Genomic DNA, 21991 nt, shown 5'->3' on the forward strand with positions numbered 1-21991 from the left:
ACTCCTTGGCAAAGTCAGAAAGTCAAAGACACCACCACAGGGGATTTCCATGTGCTGAATCATACAGCACGAGGTAAAATGATCCCTAGATTTAAGAGCCAGAGAACTTAGTTCTTTCATTACTCATTGCATGTGACCTTGACCCTCAATGCCTTGACCTTTAATTCCTTGATCCTTAGCTTCACCATCTATGATTTAGAGAAAAAATATGTTTGCAAACCATTTCATGTGTAAGAATCAAATGAGATAATATATGCAAAGTAGTATATACATGTCTTTGCCTCTGTTTCTAGGAAGGAGCAACAGTTTATCAATCAATCAAATAGCAACTATTAATTAATCAACTATTATATGTCAGATGCTGTGTTAGATTCTGGAAACAGAAGAACAAAGAATGAAATGATCCTTACTTTCAGTGAATTAACAATCGCCTAACAGGGAGGCAATGAGTATATATAAAACAAAAATAACATCAATATTAAATTTACAAATTGTTAACATGCTGTATGTAATAAGTTAGCATTAATTCAATACAATGAAATTTTGGAAGGAAGGCATTAGCAAAAGCTCAATCTGTAGCTATGGCCACAGCTATGGGGTCACTAGATTACTAACAACCTTTGCAGCTGTATCTGAGAGATTCAAGAGCTTTTTGCATTAGATTATGCAAATCTTCCTATGTTTCTCTGACTTCATTGTTTCTTGTTTCACCTACTCATTCTTTAGGATTAGATTATTTAATTTCCAATTAGTTTTCGGTCTATTTTCCCTTGGCCCTTTATTACATGTAATTTTTATTGCATCATGATCTGAAAGAAGATGTATTTACTATTTCTGTTTTTCTGCATTTGATTTTTAAGGTTTTCATTCCCTAATACATGATCAATTTTTGTGTAGGTTCCATGTACTACCAAAAAATTATATTTCTTCCCATCCCCATTTAATTTTCTCCAAAGAGAAAACTTTTCATATCTAACTTTTCTAAAATTCTATTTACCTCCTTAACATCTGTGGTTCTATTTATCTAGTTTTGATGGAGTAAGGTTGAGACCCCCCCACTAGTATAGTTTTACTTTCTATTTCTTCTTGCAGCTCTCTTAACTTCTTTATCACTTGGTGCATATATGTTTGGTATTGATATTATTTCATTACCTATGATACCCAAGATGTAGTTTGCTTTCTTATCTCTTTTAATTAGATCACTTTTTGCTTTTTCTTGAGTTGAGATCAGAATTGCTACCCCTGCTTTTTTTTTTTTTTACTTCAGCTAAAGCATAATAGATTCTGCTCCAGCTTTTTGCCTTTATTCTGTATTTATCACTCTGCTTTAAATGTGTTTCTTGTAAACAACATATTATAGGATTTTGGCTTTTAATCCAGGTTACTGTCCACTTCCATTTTTATGGGAGAGCTCATCCTATTCACATTCATAATTACTTACTAACTCTGAATTTCCAGCCATCTTATTTTCTCCAAGTTATACTTTTCTCTTTCCTTTCCCTCCTCCCCAATGTTTTGCTTCTCGCCTCATCTCCCTCAATCCACCCTCCCCTTTTATTTCCCTTCTATTAGCTTCCCCCTTTCCTTTCCCCTTTCTTCTCCTACCTCCCTATAGGATGATACAAATTTCTCTATTAAACTAAATATGTCTGAAATTCTCTTAGTGCCAAATCCAATGAGATAAGGTTCACACAATGCTCATCCCCCTCTCTTCTTTTCCTCAACAGTATTAGGTCTTTTTTGCCTTTTCATGTGATATAATTTAACCTATTTTACTTCTCCTTTTCTCCTTTTTCAATACAATCCCTTTTCTACCCCTAGTTTCTTGCTTATATCATCACTGTAAAGTCAAATTATACCTGTACCCTCTAAGTATATCCCTAACAAAGATAGTTCTCAAGAGTTAAATATATCATCTTTCCATATAGGGATGTAAACATTTTAACCTTTAAAAACATAGTTTTTTTCCTTCCCTTTTTATGATTCACTTGGGTTTTGTATTTGAAGATTGAATTTTGTGTTCAGCTCTGATCTTTTCATCAAAAATAAATGAAAATTTCCTGTTTCACTGAATGTCCACATTTCCCCTTGAAAGATAATGCTTAATTTTGCTGGATAGTTGATTCTTGGCTTCAGTCCAAGCTCCTATGCCCTCTGAAATATTGTATTCCAGACCTTTGATCCTTTAAAGTGAAAGTTTTTAGCTCATGGGAAATCCTGATTGTGGCTCCTTGACTCTTGAATTGTTTCTTTCTGTTTGTAGTATTTTCTCCTTGGTCTGATAATTCTGGAATTTAGCTACACTATTCCTTGGAGTTTTCATTTTGAGGTCTCTTTCAAGAGATGATCAATAAAATCTTTCACTGGCTATTTTACCCTCTGGTTCTAGGATTCTGGGCAGTTTTCATGGATAATTTCTTAAAAGTTGGTGTCTGGCTCTCTTCTTCATCATGTTTTTCAGATAGTCCAACAACTCTTAGATTGTTTCTCCTGGATCTATTTTCCAGGTCAATTGTTTTTCTGATGTGGTAGTTTATATTTTCTTCTATTTTTCATTTTTTTTGGTTTTGTTTGACTGATTATTGATATTTCATTGAGTCATTCACTTCCAATTGTTCAAATCTAATTTTTAATGAATTATTTTCTTCAGTTAGCTTTTTTTTTTTTTTTTAAATCTCCTTTTGCATTCGGCCATTTGAACTTTTAAATGAGTTGTTTTGTTCGTGGAATTTTTTTTCCATTTCACAAATTATGTTTTTCAAGTTGTTGTTTTCTTTTGCCATTTTGCCAAAACTAATTTTTAAGGAGTGGTTTTCTTCAGACAATTTCTGTGTTTTCTTTCCCAAAACTCTCATTTCCTTTCCCCACTTTTCTTCTAACTCTCTTTTTAGATCCTTTTTGAATTCTCAAGAGAGCCTTTTGAGTTGGAGACCAACTTATATCACCCTCTGAGACTTCATCTGCAGATGTTTTGCCTTTTGTGTCTTTAGGTCTGTTCTTTTGTATCTCCACAATACTAATCTATGATCAGAGCTTTTTGTTTGTTTGTTTGGTTGTTGTTGTTGCTATTTTACTGATTTTTAAAGGTTGAGTTCTGCTCTTAGGGCAAAGGAAAGATTGTCCCAATCTTCCTCTACAGAAGACAGGGCTTTACACTGCTCTGGGGCTTCCTTCCTGTGCTGGGTGAAATCCTGCTAGTTATGCTGGGATTCAGGGGCTCTGCATTTGCCTTCTGTAGTTAAGTTGTCTCACACTAGTTTGCTGATACACTGACTTCTGAACCAGGACAAAGTAGCCAATGCTGCTGTATTTTGGCTAAAAGCCTCCCACTAGATTTCTCTGGTGCAGAGGTCTCTCCATCCTGGGCCTCCCTACATGGTGCTTGCACTGGGCCAAGTTTCCCCCTGCCTAATTGAGACAGAACTTTTATGAAATTCTTCCAAAAATCTTCTGCTGGAAACTTGTTACACTGCAAATATTTGTAAGTTCTGTCACTCCAGAACTCATTCAGAGGCTTGATCTTGTATTGCTCTAAGGGAAGCCAGGAAGAGCTCAAAGACATGTCTACTTTCTGCCATCTTACCTCCACTTCCTGTGTTCATCGTTTCTTAAAGCATAATATAATGTTAAATTACATTTACATACCATAATTTGTTTAGCCATTCTCCAATCAATGAGCATCTACTTTGCTTCTAGTTCTTTGCTACTAAAAAACAGGTAGTAATGTAGATATTTTGTTGTATATAGAAACTTTGTTTTTGTAATTGAATTCAATGGGACATATATCTAAAATGGGATATTTGGACTAAAGAGATATAAACCAGTGATCTCAAACTCAAATAGATATAGATATCTGCTGGCACATTCTGACAGAGAAAATCTCAAATTAACATTATAATACACATATTATTTATTTTGTTAATTTTGGTTTTTTTTGTTTATTTTGTTAAATGTTAAATATTTTAATCTGGTTCAACCCACTTGGGAGTTTTGCTGATTCTGACTTTGATACCTCTGGTGTAGATATTTTAGTCACTTTCAATTTACAATTTTATCAATAGTGTATCAATGTACTTGTCTTTCTATGACTCCTATAATATTGTTATTTTTTTCATCTTTGTCAACTGGTAGGTTATAAAGTGAAACCTCAGCTTTGCTTTGATTTGTTCTTATTGTAAATGAGTTGGAGAAATCTTTCATTGAGTTGTTAATAATTCCCAACTATTTTTAAAGAACCATTCATATATTTTGACCACTTTTCTATTGGGGAATGACTTTTAATCTTATACATTATTTTTAATTACCTATATAACTTGGATACCACACCCTATCAGAGATAGTTGATACAATCAACTACTTCTCTTATCTTTTGTTGTTCAGTTGTGTCTGACTTTTTATGACCTTCTGAACTATATGATCCATAAGATTTTCTTGGCAAAGTGGTTTGCCATTATCTAGGCAAAGAGGTTAAATGACTTGCTCAAGGTCACATGCTAGTAAGTATCTGATTTGAACTCAGATCTTCCTGACTCCTGGCCCACCACTCTTATCCCCTGCCTTTCTTCTTATCCTAATTACATTAATTTTGTTGTGTAAAACCTTTTTAATTTGATATAGCTGAAACTGTTTTTGTCTTTTGTGATCACATAATTGTCTCAAATCATTATTTAAATCATGTCATTCCTCTTCTCAAAAGCCTGCAGAAGATTCTCTTTCACCTACTGAATAAATTCCAAAATATTTGACCTGATATTCAAGGCCCCTCTACAATAAAATCTAGCCTATCTTTCCAGCTGCATCTCTTGTTATTTCCCCACAATTACTCTATTATTTAACCAAACTGGTTTAGTCTTTGATTCACTGCATATCCTGTGCTTTCTCCCCTCACATATCATTCTTTCCATCTGGAATGCTCCTCCACCATCAAAATATATTTCACTTCTCAAATCCTAGGTCAAATGCTACTTCATCTATGAAGCCTTCCCTTAATATTCTATCCATAAAGAAAGTCAAGCAACATTATAAAAAAGTAAATTGCTGACAAGCTGGAGAATTTCCTTTGTGGTTGATATAATAGATCTTGAGCAATAATTATATTTCAGAAAACTTTTTCTCTAACCCTTTCCCCAGACCTCATTTGAGCACTTTGCTTCTTTTTCTGTATTTATTGTATTATTTTTACATTATAGATATATATATGTGTGTCATATCTTCCAGAGAACATAAGCTCCATAGAGGTTCAGACTATGTCTTTTATAAACTATCTACCTTGCCCAATATTCTGAGTGAAATAGGCATTTAATGCTATTCAGGGTTTTTTTTTCAGTCATAGCTGACTCTCCATGACAGCTAGTAAGTTTCTGAGGCCAGATTTAAATTCAGAAGAGGTTTCCTGACTCTAGAGTCAGTGCTCTATCCCCTCTCCCACCTCACTGCCGAGATGTTTGGTCAGCTAAATTGAATTTCAGTCAAAAGAGAGCATACAGTGAAAAAAGTACCTGTTTTGGAGTCACAGGATTTCAGTTCAAATTTTGCATCTACTCCCTTAGTAAAATTGAGAGGCATGTCCGTTAAACTCTCTGGGGCTTAGGGTCCTTACATGTAAAACTAGGAGGCTATTACAGATGTTTTTAAAAGTGCATTTTAATTCCAAAACTAAGATCTCACGATATCTCATTTCTGTAGTATGAAGATCTCTTTTTGGCAATACATCAAAATATGACAGATCAGGTGTTATGATTCCCTTCTCTCCACACTCCCTCCTCCCCGTGCCTTATACATTATACTCATTTTTGCAATGTATGATAGAATACCAGACTTGGAGTTGGGAAGATCTAAATTCAAATGGAGCCACACACATTTACTAGCTGTGTGATCTGAGCAAGGCAGTTAATTCCAGCTTGTCTCAGTTTTTCCCTCTGCAACATGAGGATAATAAAATCACCTATTTCCCAGAGTTTTAGTGAGGATAAAATGAGACAACTCTATAAACAAAAATGTTACCTCAGTTTCCTCATCTGTACAGTGAACTGGAAAAGGAAATGGCGAACCACTCTAGTATCTTTGCCAAGAAAATTCAATATAGAATCATAAAGCATTACACATGATTGAAGCAACTGAAAAACAACTGTAAAATACTCAGCACAGTTCCTGACACATAGTAAGTACTATATAAATATTATCTATTATTAATGAATCATGGAATTACAGAATTAAAAGGAGCTTAATAGTTTATTTGTTCATATAATAATTAAGTTATAGTGATGTTAGAGTTTAAAATTGCCCAATATCACCAACCCAGTTAATAACAGAAATAAGACTAGCACTGAGTGTTCCTTATTTTTCTTAATCCACTTTCTTTCCATTATACCAGAGACACAAAAAATTATTTTGGGAGCCTCGAGTCACTTATTCATTAAAACTATTGGATTCCTTATGCCTACATTATATGATATATAACAGGTTAATAAAAAAAGTTGAATGTTTCATCACTTCTCTAGCATCAGTCAAGAAAGTGAGATCCAAGTAAAATACAAGTTTTCATTATTTTGAAATTTTTTGTTATGATTGTTAATACTCAGAGCAACAATAATAATTATTATTGTTAAGAAGTGAATTATAAGAACTTTGAGGGAGGATGTAAATTATTTGGTTATATGATGAACATCTAGAAATAATATTTTCAGAAGCAATGTCAATATATTATCAATAAGGTTTTTGTTGCTAGCAATAATAAAATAAAGCTAACAGGAATCATCTCCTTTCTAAGTGAGAAAGGGAAATGACTATTGAAAATCATTTTAAAATAGCTTGCACTATGAATCCTAATAAGTTTCCAAAAGTACTTATCTGAATTGGGGAAGATTATCTTACTCTCAGTTGGTTTTAAAACAGCACAATCATTTAGTTACTTTCATATGATTTAAAAACAACTATTTTAGTAAAAGAAAAAAATCACTTCAGGGAAAACTATAAGGCAGACCAATGGATTGGTGTCCTATAGATTAAACACAATCAAATGAACACAATCAAATGATTGAGTTTTCACTTTTTTGGCCTCATAAGACAGATTAAATGATTCCTCATTTTGATACTGAGGATTGTTGTTACTCTAAAAGAACAACTATTAAATTTTGCAATTTTTTCCTTTTTTCTCCCTTTACTTAAGTGAAGGACAAACTGTGTTAATACCCTTCTTGGACTCAATCGTAAGGAGTTTTTCTCAAGTTAAAGAGCAATTTAAATACACCATTTGGTTCATGTTCCATCCAAGTAGAATTTAAAAGATCTAATCTTTTTTAAACCTGCTATGTTCTTCAGTTTACTACAGCCTTCTAATTGTAGTTATTAAGTCTCTCTTTTATGTGGTCTTCTCTGTCAATAGACTATTGAGCATACAATAAGTCAAGCCCAAACCAGGGTCAAACATATTGCAGCAGACGTTAAATCATAGACTTGCTTCCCCTTCCCCGCCTTTTTATTTTTATTTATTTATTTTTTTTGTAGTACCAATGAAACAGCTTTTAAGAGTTAAGGACAGGATTCAACATGATGCTCATTTGTGTCACTTATTTAATATAATATAAAAACCTGCTAGCCTCTCATATTACCATCCTGCTCAATCAGGTATGTCAGCTCTTTCTAGGCAACAGGTGTGTTCTTGAAACAAAGTTCAACCCCCATTCTTGGCTTATGGGAAAGGCAGCAGCTGCAAGCTTAATGCTCATGACACATGGCCTATAAGACACAGAAAAAAATAAACTACTTGTTCAGAGTGTTAGTAATACACAGATGGGTTATGGCAGCCTGGATTTTCTGCTATAGACTCACAGCTTAAACCTTTAAGTAAAAGTTTTTTTTTCACCAGAGTTAACAATGATAAATGTGAATTTATTTTTAATTCTATCTCACAGAAGAATGTGCCTATTTTGAAATATCTCCTTATTTGAAACATCAAATACAAAGGTGATAATGAAATTCATATGGAAAGAAAGCATTGATCACCAAGGTCATCCATATAGTGACTGAACTCACTACAAATATCTTATGTAAGTAAGATATAATATAGGTCCTCAAAGTTCTCCAATAAGAATTTTTACTCAAATCTTTTCATGGTAAGAATCCACTTCTTTTGGCTTTGATGAGAAATTGCTGACATAAGGTATTTTAGAGCATTGGGTAACTTTTAAGCATAATGTATATCTTAACATTAAAATAATGATACAACAATTACCTGAAATGTCAACAAACACAGCAAAAACAATATAATATTAAGATGTTAAGAGAGTATGGGTTCTAAGCTCAGCTTAGAATCTCTTATTCATTTCAAATTCTTTAGCTCAAAGCACTCCAGTCAGAAAATTTAAGTACAGTTGGCTAAAACTATTAATTTGAAGCATTAATATTGAGAGCCAGAAAGGACTTAAGATATTACCTTGTTCCTCCCACCCCAAATTTCTCATGCCTTCCCTTCCCCTCAATTATAGATGAGGAAAAAAGAGAACCAGAAAGGTCATATAACTTATTAGAAACATAACCAAGACTAATTCTAGGTCCAAAGCCCTCCTCACTTCACTTTATTATCCCCAAGTCAAGGAGAAGTAATGATTACAAAAACTTTTACTTCCTTCTGTGCCTTCTCCCTCCCACTCACTAATATTTTACTTATAGTAGCACCCTTAGGCAAAACTATGTGCATTTATTCATTTTTAGATTTATAAATGAAGGAGAATCTGAAAAAAAAAAAAACCAAGGACACAAAATAGGTGATTTTTTTTTTTTTTGACTTACTCTGTCCAAGCCAGTTTTACCTGAGAATCAGGTTTCTAGTTGCATTTAATACTACTGTTAGTACCAGGCCTGACTGGTTGCTGGAAAATTTATAAGCATACAGATGTTTGAGATGTATGAACACCTTAATCAGAGAAAATAAAGGCAAATGAAAAATGAATGCTCTGGTGAACACATTTATTTTTTTATTAATTTGCTTCCTGGATCAGATTTGCAGCACTAAATCACTTAAAAATCTGTAAAAGGTAGAAAAATGGAATAAAAAACAATAACATAGTGACCCTCTTGGATAGACCAGGATAAACACCAAAGTTACTAAAAGTCTGTCATCTGAATGAAAAACATTTGAACAGTCTCTAAACTACAGATTGGGTATTCTTGGAGTTTCTCAATATGTCTTTTATAAATATTTTGATAACAATATTTCAATATAAGTGATTTTCTTTGTAATCCTGTGTATTTTATTTTGTGTGTTTAAAAGCATGATTCCAAGGAGTCCAGAGGCCTCACCAGACTGTCAAAGGGGTCCATGAGACAGATGAATTAAAAAAAATCCTGCTTTAAAATCATAGTATGAGATGATCTAGAAGCTAGAAGATTGCCCAATTTACATTGGCAGTGACTTGCTGTTATACTCCCTGCAGAATGAAGAGTGTGGAGGCAGTGGGGAGAGGACAGGAAAGCTGATTTAACTTTCTCTTCATTGGAACAATGCATATTTATATAGTCCTTTCAAATTTAGAAGCCACAGAAGTCAAGCAGTACAATAAAATTATTTCCATATTACAAATAAGGAAATAGACCCAAAAAGGTGAAAGTGTTACCAAACTAGTATTTGTCAGAGCCAGAATGTGAATCTGGATGTTCTAAGTCTAAAACTTATTTGAATACCATGTATCACTATTCCTCCTCTTCCTCCTTCCACGATTACATGATCATCACTCTTCCTCTTCTTCCTTTTCTTCCTCCTCCTCTTACTACTACTACCACCACTACCAGCTAATTTATATAACTTTATATACATTTACTTTTTTCATCTTCACAACAACCCTTAGGGTAGATATTATCTTCTCTATTGGAAAACTTAGGCTCCAAGAGATCTAATTAAAAAGCAAAAGAGGGAAGATTCAAATCCAGGTCTTCCTCAATCCAAGTCCAGAACTTTATCCATGCCATTATGCTGCCTTCATCAAAGCCCACTATAACGAGAAGAATTCACTGCTCAGCAAGCAGTGACAATGTTTATACAAGTCATTCTCTTACTAATAAGCAAGTAAAACAGAAAATACTCACATGAGCTTCCACATCCCCAGCAAGGATCTTACTGTTCCTCAGAAACTCAGCAACCATGCCATTCATCAATTTGTCAAAAGCTTCCACTGAGGGTGCAACACCTTTGAAAGAAGGACACTTTATTACTCCCTGGTTAGCTCAAGGAAACAGCTGTTACTATCCTTTCTAAGATAGCAGGGCTTAACTCATCTTGTTCATGCAGTCATTCATTTTACTCCTTCAGTATTTATTGAGGATACATAAGGTACATGACTGTATCAGAACATATAGTTTGGGTGATCTACAATACATTTATTTATTTTCCTACTTTTCATTTTCCTGAGTGAATTATAAGCTAGCTGCCAAAATAAAGCCTTGCAAATGTCCACTACTAAGTCATTCACCTGCAGGAAGGAACGATCACTAAATGATAGAATCATCAGATTTTAAGAAGTAATAACCAGTAGTAATTAGTTCTTTACCATGCTAATTTTGTGCATCATGGGTGAGTATATATGTCTGTATTGTGTATATTTATGAAAAATGCTTATGTGCTAACAAATATATGGTACCCAATGTCATACTGGTCAAACTGGCAATGATTCTAACCCTCAGGTGGGGATAAGTGTGAATCTGAATGATGTAAAAGACTGATTTTTTTCCCCAGCTATTAATCAAAAGAGATGTCTGGGCTTTTTTATTTGGAATGTTTCTGTTTAAGTCCCTGTTGAAACCCAGATTTCTGTTCATAACATTAAGAAATTCTATTTGACAACCACCTACATGAACAATCAATATCTCATTAAAAAAAACATTTCTTTAAGATTATATTAATTGTTCCTAAGGGAAACAATACCTGTTTTGGGGATTCTACTTGGTTGGTTTATTAGTTAACTCAGAAACCTCAAATACAGCCTTGCTCTCCTGTACAAAGTATAAGAATTCTTGTACCAAGAGTCTTCATATCTTGTTCATATTTGTATAGATAACAAGCAAAGAAACTAAGATTTGAACTTAAATGTTTGGACTTCAAAATCATGGTTCTTTCCATTATTTAACTGACTCCATAAACACAGTCCATAGCCTGTTCAGGTTCAGCAATGGAGATTAGAGATTCCTAACCTGGGGTCCACTGCCTTCTGCCCGATTGATTCATGGATAGCTGTCAGGGGGAATAATGAATTTTTCTGAGAAAATTGTGTTTTCAATTATAAAAAAATAACATTTTGAGAATAGGTTTGTAGGCTTCACCAGACTGGAAAGTCAGGAATTCTTCCATGAGATGTTCTCTATGGTCCTTTTCAGCTCTAGCAATCAATGATTATATAATACTCCTATCTATTAGCACTAGCTCCCAAATTCCTTACCAAATCTTTAGCAACTATCAAATTTATTATGTCTTTTTGAGAAGATGGGGTTACAGCATACATACTAATTAAAGCTGGAAGGTGGAGGGGAAGTTGATAAGTTTTACTGAGTTTCCCACATAAAGGAAGGTACAATGAGAACTTGTTTCCTAAATTATTACTATAATCATTTTAAAAGTTGCTTTTAGCTATAAAACATATAATTCAATTACATGTGCACATTAAACATTAATTAGAGAGATTTTAAAAATAAAGTAAACATTCAAAATTGTAGTAGACATATTATTTCTTCATTAAAGTCAATTTGAAAAGAGTTTTCTAGGGGAGTACCTCTGGGATTTGTGCATGTATTGTTTAACATTTATATCAAGGCAAAGGCATGCATAAAATATCAAATTTTCTGAAGACACAAATCTAAGAGTGATACCTAATAATACAAAGGATGAATAACAGAATCAGAGTTAGGGTTGAAAACTACCTTAGAGTCATACTCTTTCATTTTACAGTTGACTGAAGTTCAGAGGGGATGACTGTCCAAAGTAACACAAGGAGTAAGTGGCATAAGTAGATTTTAAGACAAGATGTTAGGGTCTTTGTCCCAAAAAAAAATCTTGACAGGCTAGAACACTGGATTAACTCTATTAAGGTGAAATTTAATGGGAATAAATATAAAGTTTATGCTAAAGTTTTAAAGAAGTGACTTTATAAATAAGAAGAAGGCATGGTTACATAGCAATTTGGAAAAGATTTAAGGGTTTTAGATCACCATGAGTTCAACAATGTGATGTGACAGTCAAAAATCATATGATAACTTAGGGTACATTAAAAGAGATATCACTTCTAGGAGCATGGAGTTCATAGTTCTATTTGTAGTATGCCACAGTTAGACTGTATCTGAAGTACTGCATTCAGTTCTAGTTGCCTCAATTTAGAAAAGGAAACTGATGAGCTGGAAAATAAGCAGACAAAGGCAGTCCTTCCTTAATAACCACTGTTATTTAAGTGGGATATGATGCCTCAGAAGGTAGTAAGTTCTCCCTCAGTGGAAGTCTTCAAGTAAAAGTTGGATGATAACTTCTGAGATGTTCTTTCTGGGAACTAGACAGAAACTGAAGTATCTTACAATCATAAAAATCATGTGTTTCTGTGATTACTGAATAGCATTAGGAACTCATATGAGGTAATATCCCATAAATCTTGAGTAGAAAAAGTCAACTTGATCTCATGACTTTTTTAATGACAAGAAATTTTGGAGAAGAAACAAAGAAATGAATTAATGGAGATTTCTAAGGCATGAAGATTTTCATGTTGAGAATGTTGAATTTGATTATAGTACTGAGGAATTAAAAAAAATAAATTTTCATTGATATCTTTTATTATTCCCCAGATTTCCACCATTATTCCTTCATACTCCTAGATGACCATTCTTTGTAACAAATAATATTTTTTTTGAGGCAATTGGGGTTAAGTGACTCGCCCAGGATCACATAGCTGGGAAGTTAAATAATATTGTTTTAAAGAAAAAAGAGAAACAAGAAAAATTGATCAATATATCAAAAAGCATCTAAAATATATTCAGTGTTCTAGAAACAAGGAACTCTCACTTCTGCAAAGGAATTGATGGGGAAGTGTCTTCTCCTTTCTCTTCTTTGGGTCCATGTTTGTTCTTTGAAATTTTGAAATATTCACTTTTGATTGCTTTGTAGTTGTTCTTTCATTTATGTTGCATTAGTTATTTTGTATATTATATTCCTGACTGCTAACTTTATTCTTCATCAGTTTGTGTAAATCTTTCCATGCTTCTCTGTATTCTTCACATTCATCTTACTATTCAGTATAATTATATTTGATTATATTCATATACCACAATTAGTTTAGGCATTCATCAGTTCTTTGCTACTACAAAAAGTCCTGCTATAAATATTTTGGTGTATATGGAACATTCTTATCACAGATCTTCTTGGAGTATAATAGCTAATATTAATATAATGCTAGACCTGGTAAAATTTTTTAATTTTACAATTATATCATTTGGAACGCCAAACAACCTTGGGAGATAGATACTATTATTATTCCCATTTTACAAATGAGGAAATTGAGGCAAACAGAGCTCTTCCTGACTCCAAACAGCATTTTATCTACTGTGACACCTATCTACCCCTAATATATGCCTAGTATTGTAATCTCTGGGTTAAAAGGTATGGATATTTTAGTCACTTTATTTGCATAATTCCAGATGTAGCAAGGGTTTCAAAAGCATTAACATTAAAAAACAAACCACAAATTCAAGGCTGAATGTGGAGTGAAATGTCTATTCTTCCCCCCTTTCTTTCTTCAGATATAAAGAGAAACAAAGAGACAGAGAGACATAGACAAAGACATACGTAGACAAAGTCAAAGAGACATATAGACAAAAAATAGACCAAAAGAAATAGAATTAGAAAAGTTAAAAATCAGAGAAAGAGATGGAGAGAAGAATGTGAGGGAATATTGAAGGTCACAATAAGGAGGAGGTTGTCAGGATTAAGAAGGTCAAGATATCAGTAATTTTTAAAATACTGAAATCTTTGAGGAAGATATTAGGGTATTAAATACATAAAGTAAATAAGTTAGCAAACTGCTGCTTAGTTGTTCTTAAGAAACCTGCTTTGGTGAGCAGATGAGAATGATTTGTTGTATCAGTTATATATAATGTGATTGCAACAGTTTGTTTTCAGATAATCTCCCCCAAAATAATGTTGAATCTATTATTTTCCTTAGTAAATCCCCTTTTCATGGAGAGTGAAAAAAGACATACTTATTGAATTGAAAAAATTCAGTTTGGCTCAGTCCCTGTCTGAATAAGCATGTCTTTAACTAATGAAGTTTTATCTTATTCAGGGGCCTTTCAGAATCATCTTTTAAACTTTAGTCTTTATTGTTATCATCATCATTTTCTTTCTCCTCTCTTTCTTCATCTCTTCTTTCTCTTTCTCCCTCTCTCTTTCCTTCCTCCCTTTTCTTCTTTTCCCCCTGATATTCTTGGTCATTTGTACTCAGTTATCTTTAGAGAAATGTCTTATGATCCCCTGAGGTCTATAGCAGAATAATAAAACATGCTGAGTATGAGACTACATGAAAATGTTTTCTTACAAGTGCGGACTAATGAATCTCATGTACCAATTGTGTAGCTTACAAAAAGATACAAAATGAAACCATAGATATGTCTCAGTTGATGCAGAGAAAGCTTATGGAATCCTGGCAGATTTCTCTTAAACAATGTTCCCTTTCAATTTCCTCAAAGACATTTCTATTTTCATTCTGTTCAGAATAAAAAAAATGAGCCTGCACATTTGTGCTCACAGTAATTTTTGTCTCTGGGCATGTAATACAAGGCACAGGGCTAAGTAAGCCTGAAATTCTAGAAGCACTAACATAAATCTTGCTCTGTGAAAGCTTTTTCTGACCCCCAAAGCTTTTCTCAATCCAAAATAGCCTGAAATATTTCCAAGTGGGTATGAAATAGAAGAAATTTAAACAAGGAAGAATTGTAAAAGAATTGGTAATAACCTAGAGAATTTTAGAGAATTTAAGAAATTCTCTAGAGAATTTTAAAAACACTTTACTGAGTGTTATCAAGGAAAATAAATTCTAATACTAGTAAAGTATTAGTTCCATTCTGTAACCTAAGTCCGTCACGTCTTTGTCAGAAAGTGCATAGCAGTGGTCATATTGGTCATTGCACTGATCAGAGCTTTTAAGTTTTTCAAAATTATTTTTTTTAATAAGATGATTGTTTTTGTATAAATTGTTCTCCTGATTTAGCCTGTTTAACTTTGCATCAGTTTATGCAGGTCTTTCCCATGTTTCTCTAAAATCATCCTTTTCATTATTTCTTGTGACTCAGTAGTATTTTATTATATTCATATACCATAATTTTTTCAGCCCTTCCTCAGGTGATGGGCACCCTCTTATTTCCAGTTCTTTGTAACCACAAAAGAATCTGATAAAAATACTTTTGTACTTACAGATTCTTCTCCTCTTTCTCTCATCTTTTTGAGACTTAAGCCCTGAAATAGAACTTTTGCTTATAGAGTAAAACAACTTCATAGGATAAACTAGAAGTAATGTAGAATTGTGCTTCATAAAGAGTCTAGTCTAGTTATGCAGAAAGAATGAGGAATCTAGCTTTTCTTCATCTTCTCTCACCTGAAGGACTTGTAAGGGAAAATTGAGATGTGCTGCTTATTTTGAGACATGTATAAGGTAGTTATTTCTTAAAGTGCCTGAGGCTCATAGTCCATAATCTTAATTATAGTTCTCTACATCTGAAATTTAAAGAAAACAATGTTTCTTTATGTTCTGACTCTTTGGCAACTTTTCTTTTTAAAAAAATCTCTCAGAATTTAGTGCTATACAGAATGAATATATCCATCTATATATATTTATACACACATAATAAAACAGAAAAAAAATCTTAGCAAAGTCTAGAAAATGGACTATATTCTTAATAGTCCCTAATATCAACACTTTTTTCAGTGGTTCACAAATTTTTGTTTTGTTACAGAAATTACTTTTAGGTTTTTTGGTTCAATTGTTTTATGATAAAGCAGACTGCTTAGTTCTCAAATGAGATAGCAAAGAAATCTGTTTATATTTGTAAGACATAAGTTCAATAATACCCATTGGTCCTACCTCCATTGACTCCATTAACTGTTCCACATTCCCCATGAGATCCAGATGTCCCTGAAAACAATGATTCTAGGCGGATTACAGCTTTCTCCAGCCTTTCCAGTAATCCTTGTGTTTCTGCCATTCTGAAAATAAAAGTGAACAAAAATGGATACAATATCAATCTTGAGTAAGAATAAGAACTTAGTTTTAGGAAATAAATTGTAAGAAAAATAGCCAAAAAGTCTGCTAATAAGTTCAAAAAGGTTTTTATATTTAAAAAAAAGTAATCTGGAGCACAAAAGTCTGAATTGGGAGAAAATGTGGTATATCTAGTCCATTTTCTTTCCACGTGGCTCAAATAAGTCATACAAAATTCAACATTTTACCAAATACCTGTTTTTACTGATTTTCCATTATAAACTAATTTCTAATTACAGACTCTGTGGCAGCCAACAATTACAACATTTCTTAGTATTATTTATAGAATTAAGAGGCATGAGGTTGATTGCTGAACAAAGAATTGATGTTGGTATCTAAGATAAAAGGTATAAAAGGTGTTTTGAAATTAAAGGCCTCTACAATTAAAAAAAATATGACTTTATAATTAAAAAAATAGCAACTCATCTATGCTCAATCAATAAGACCCTTAAATGTAGCCACATAAAATTTATTTCAGGGATACCAGAGTTCAAATCCTCTCTCAAATATTTACTAAATATATGACCCTGGGAATATCACTTAAGCTTTTTTTTTTTTTTTTTTTTTTTTTTTTTTTTTTTTTAGTGTTACTTTTCTCATCTGTAAAATGGGAATAATAATAACATCTACTTCCCACAGCTGTCAGATTTTGTAAATCTTGAAACATTATATAAATAGTAATTAGTGCTGTTACTATTACTACTATTGTTGTTGTAGACATCAAAACAGAAATTCAAAGCTGGGGAAAAATGAGAATTCATCTAGTCTAATCCCTTTGCTTTACAGATGAGAAAAACTTTGCCATATGGTTAAGAGATCAGCCAGGGATCATATAGGTAATGAGTGAATGTCAGAGGTGGTAATGAGGCCCCAGAACTTTTTATCTTTATCCACTAACTACATTATATAGAGTGACACTCTTTTGTGGCTGTTAAGTAAAAGTTTGCTTCAAGTTTTCTTTCTTAATTTGTACTAACATAGTAACAGCATATATTTCTCTAATAAGGTCAGAAAAGAAATTTTTAAAAAATGATCTAATCTAAGGATCAATTCTACTTTTAAGAGATCACCTGCCTCAGTTTCTTAATGTCAGAACATGTTCAGTCTCGCTTTTTGGCAAGTCCATTAACTTCTCAGTATTCTAGGATAGCAATGTCAAACAATAGAAAAGACTCCTTTTGGGCTATGTGCAGACTTAGAAAATCACAAACTAGCATTATGTTTTATGTTATTTTTATTTATTTTTTTAAATATTTCCCAGTGATGTTTTCATTTTGTTTAGGTAGCACCCAGGAATTTTGCAGGACAACTACTAGCTTGACACTTCTTCTCAGGCAACTTTAAGACTACAAGTTGTAGTGGAGAAGGTGCTGACCTCTAGTTGGAAGCAGATTCACCATCTGGAACTTTCCCATGCTAATACATTGCAGGTCTGGTCCCTATTTCTATCTCTTATTCCTGAAAATATTCAGTTCAGTAAGTCAGGAATTATTTTCATTTCATTCAAGAATAGCTTCTCATTATAAATAAAAGATTTGATAAAAAGTATTTCACCAATTTATGAAAAAAGCACAATGATCTTGTTTAAACTTCCAAACTGGATAAGATTAAAAGATTATTTTTGGCATGGCTAATAATCATAATCCTACATGTAATAGAAAACATTGTTCTTCATCAGATTGGGGCAAAGAAGACCAGTCAAAATTACATCCAGTTTGGTCACTGTCACATAAACAAAACCTGTGCTCACCTCTTATTTAAAAACAAACATTTCACTCAGGAGCAGTGTCACAAATATTTTGTCTTGCTAATTGATAAGAAGTACATGTTGCTTCCAATAAATCATTCTGTTAAGTCTAGATCCTCAAGAGACACTAAATCAACTGGTAATCCACAAGTTTAATAAACTACATTAAAACAACCAGGCAATAGCTACTGTAACTGATACAATAATTAAACTTACAGGACCCATTAGCTGTAGGCTATTTAGAATGTAACTAGAAGTAAATGTCTTCAAGGAAAATTTTTTTTTAAAAATTACTACTAGATAGTATACTTTCTATCTTTTGTTTAATTGTTTTTAAACACTTGGTAAATAATGAGTGCTTTGTTTTAAAACATCTATAAGGATCATTTTATTTACTTATTTCTTGCAGTTCTTATGGTTTTTAATCAGGATGCTATAGAACAATTTTAGAGTGCCCAACAAACATCCCTAAAAGATAAACTAGGTATGTAGCTGACCAAGAATTTTAAGAAAAAAAAAATAGGCATTAGATATCCATCTAAAAATATCTTGAATATCCCCCCCAAAAAAAAAATTTAAAAGTAGATAATGTGGGGGACTTTCAAATGCTGGTCCCAACAACGATTTCAATAAGGAAGCCTTGGGGAATGAAACTGGATAGTGGAATTAGGTCACTGCCCAGAAGACATTAAAAAGAACCCTATTGCAACTAAAGCCACAGTGAGGGTTTCTCACTTTCAAGAATATATAAACTTACTTTCACAAACAGTGCAATGCAAAGATATCAAATACATTACTCACAGGACACATGCAGCCCACAATATTGCTGAGTATTCCAACAGAACCAGATTAAAAAGCAATTGTGAAATATTTAATAATATAAATAAAATATAATAAAATGTGGAAAAATTAATATGTGGTTTTCTTCAATATGCAGCCTTAAGGGATCTTTATGTATGGTTTAGTGGCCCCTGTTTTTGAGTTTGACATCATGGGTGGAAAGCCTCATTCTGAACCAAGTGAGGCATTTCTGTGCTACATAGAGATTTTGCTATTCTGAAATGTAGTCTGTCCCAAAATTTCAGATGTAATAGAATACAATTTTTTAAAAAAATTCTTCCAAGAGCTAAATCACACATGTACTTCTTTCTATTTTTTATTCCATTGGTCTTACATTCCCATTTAGTTCAGCTACTATGGCCACAATTTATCATTGCATTTTTAAAAAGCAAGGTTACACTTATGAAATAAATACACATATGACTTTGTTTCTTCTTGACCAAGAGCCAGATAGTAATCAGATATGAATGGTGGATATCACTATCTATTTTGAAAAGTCCTTTACTCTGCAAATGTGGTAGGGAGGCTTTCAAAATATGGGCCAGTGCAGATTGCACTGCTGAAATTAGAATCTTATCCCAAGAGAATTCAGAATTAGAAAGTTCCTTCATCTATTCTTTCCCTTTACACGTCAGAGCTTTTGCTTCTGTCTCATTCGGAAAATATATTTTAAAAAAAGGAACATAATTGAATCTTTTACGTAAATTTTATGAAAGGGAAATAAGTATCTGTGGGCAGGTGAAGACCATTGGAGAAATGACGAAAGCTGCCCTAATCTTTTAATAGTTACCCATCTGTTTGCAGTTGTCTGAACTCCATTGCTTAACTTGCCAAATGCTGCAGAAAGCTTACCCATGACAGGGATGAAAACCAATCTTTAATTTTTGATACCTCTTCCTTTCCTCCACTGCCCCTCCTTTCCCCCCACCAACAAACAAAATTTCAACCATCCATAGACGCTCAGACTGCCAGCTGTTTGGGGAACACTTGTTTCATTTCATGTTTAGTACTCTTTGGTATGCTGGAACCCTAGGCAGCCACCCTGTTATATCCTCACTATCTTTAAGAGGAACTCTCTGTGTAAAAAAAACATGGCTATAAACAAATGTAGGGTAGGGAAATGGACAAGTTATCTAAGTGAGGACTATAATAATATGAAATTTGAGATGTGTCTGGAAACTCAGATGTTTTTATAATTCAGAATGAGGAAAACCGATTGTAGTTGTATGGCTGCATCTTCCAGTGAGGTCAAAAATATTCAGTCTATTCTACAGGATTGGAGATGCCCTTCAGTTTAGAGTATTATAGAGCAGCTGTACCCAGAGAAAGCCAAAAATATCCTCCACTGGGAGACATTCATACAGATGGAAGGATATACTAATCCTACAGAAAGACGTATCTATCTGTATGCTCAGTGTGATCATGACTAGATTCAACATCTGCTTTCTTTCTGTGGCTATTGGATCCCAGTAGCATAGATTTAGAGTTGCAAGGTCATTTAACCCATCATCTCTCATTTTAGATAAGAGCAAATGATGCCTAGAAAGGTCACGTGGCCTTTCCAAAATCACACAGATAGTAAGTAGTAAAGTTGGAATAAGAACCAAGATACCCTGCTGCCTCCTCCCCCACCCCCCCCATTGTCTTCCCCTGTATGTTCATGCCATGTTCAAGATAATCTTTGGTGAATTATCTTAATAATTAAAAATGAATGCCAGGAAAAGAGTATTGAGTTTTAGCATCAGTTCATATAAATCTTACCACATTTCTCTGAAATGATATTTTCTGTTTCTTACTATACAATATTACTGTATATAACATATTTTATATCCTGTTTTATAACATTCATATAATATGGCTTCTAAATCCATTTCCAAACTGATGACCCCCCACCTTATTTTCTTTGCTATTACAAAGAGTATTGTTGTTCTGAATATTTAGTATGTAGTACTCCCCATTTTGGACTTCCTTAAAATATATATACATTAATGTAATTTGGGATAAAAGCAACGAGTATGAACACTTGCCATTTTTCTTGCAAAGTTCTAAACTGCTATCCGGAATAGTTAAACTGATTCATAATTCTACTAATACTGGAGTATATTGGCAAATCTTCTTTTAATATTAGCTTTTCCATGTTTTAATTTATCTTTGCAAATTTGCAAGTTGTGAAGTGAATTGCCATTTTAATTTTTCTTACAAATGATTTTATTTACAGTTTTTCTTTAAATATTCACAAATGAAATTGTTCAGCAGTTCTCTTTTACTATTTGATCTTTCCCAGATTGGGATTTCAGGGTCACATTTGGCTCAAAAAATTTTGGTAGAATGCCTTTCTGTCTTTATTTGAGAATAGTTTTTGAAACATAATTATTATGATGATAATTCAAAAAAGATTGTCTTTTTCTTTTTCTCTGGCCCAGGTAAATTTATTTTTTTTTTTGAAATTTAATTCTTTCTTAATATTATGTAAGTCTTGGATAACTAATTCTAAGCATTCTCTACTTTGTCTTGATTTCTAATTATTTATCACTTTCCATGCATAAGTGAAATTTCTTGCTACTTTAGCAAAGTTCTTGGATTATAGTTCTTTTCTACCCACATCTGGGACATGAATATAATTCTTTCTATCCCCAATTCCCTTAAGATACATGGAAAGATTGAAAAGTACTTCTTCTGAAATTACATGTTTGATTTCTCTCTATCCTCATTATCTAAAGACTCAAACATACTATTAGTCATGACAATCACTTAGCTTTAAATGTAATATTTTACTATAATTTCCATTATTAAACATAACTAAACCCTATGTCTGCTGAGGCCACAAGCTGCTGTGGGGTTCAAGGGTTAGGAGGGGAAGTGAGAGAGAAAGAGAGGTCATAAGGGAACACATAGGCAATATTGACAATTCACTCATAACTAGATGAATTAACCAACAAGTGAAAACAGAATTAAGGCAGTGACATCCAAGGAGAAATCCAGTCCACAAAAGAGAAGAAACTATAGTACCAGCTTTCCCCTCAGTTTGAGGAATTTGATTAGATTTCTTGTTCAAACAAAAACAAATCTGAGTCAGACCTCCTAGAAGTCTATAGAGAAGCACATGAAAGGGAAAACTTGATAT

General features: G+C 33.1%; 1 protein-coding gene across 2 annotated transcripts in view; it reads right to left on the reverse strand.

The window, feature by feature from the left end:
• Positions 1–21991, reverse strand: part of CAP2 (cyclase associated actin cytoskeleton regulatory protein 2) — a 148606-nt gene that overhangs the window by 106063 nt on the left and 20552 nt on the right. For both annotated transcript variants that reach the window (XM_031946810.1, XM_031946809.1), the window contains exons 2-3: positions 16104–16225; positions 10084–10184 (exon numbers count right to left, since the gene is read on the reverse strand). In XM_031946810.1, the coding sequence (XP_031802670.1) occupies positions 10084–10184; positions 16104–16224 (222 nt within the window). In that variant the 5' untranslated portion in view covers position 16225. The remainder of the gene's footprint in view (positions 1–10083; positions 10185–16103; positions 16226–21991) is intronic.

Source organism: Sarcophilus harrisii, chromosome 1 (genome assembly GCF_902635505.1).
Source record: "Sarcophilus harrisii chromosome 1, mSarHar1.11, whole genome shotgun sequence".
Lineage (NCBI taxonomy): Eukaryota > Metazoa > Chordata > Mammalia > Dasyuromorphia > Dasyuridae > Sarcophilus > Sarcophilus harrisii.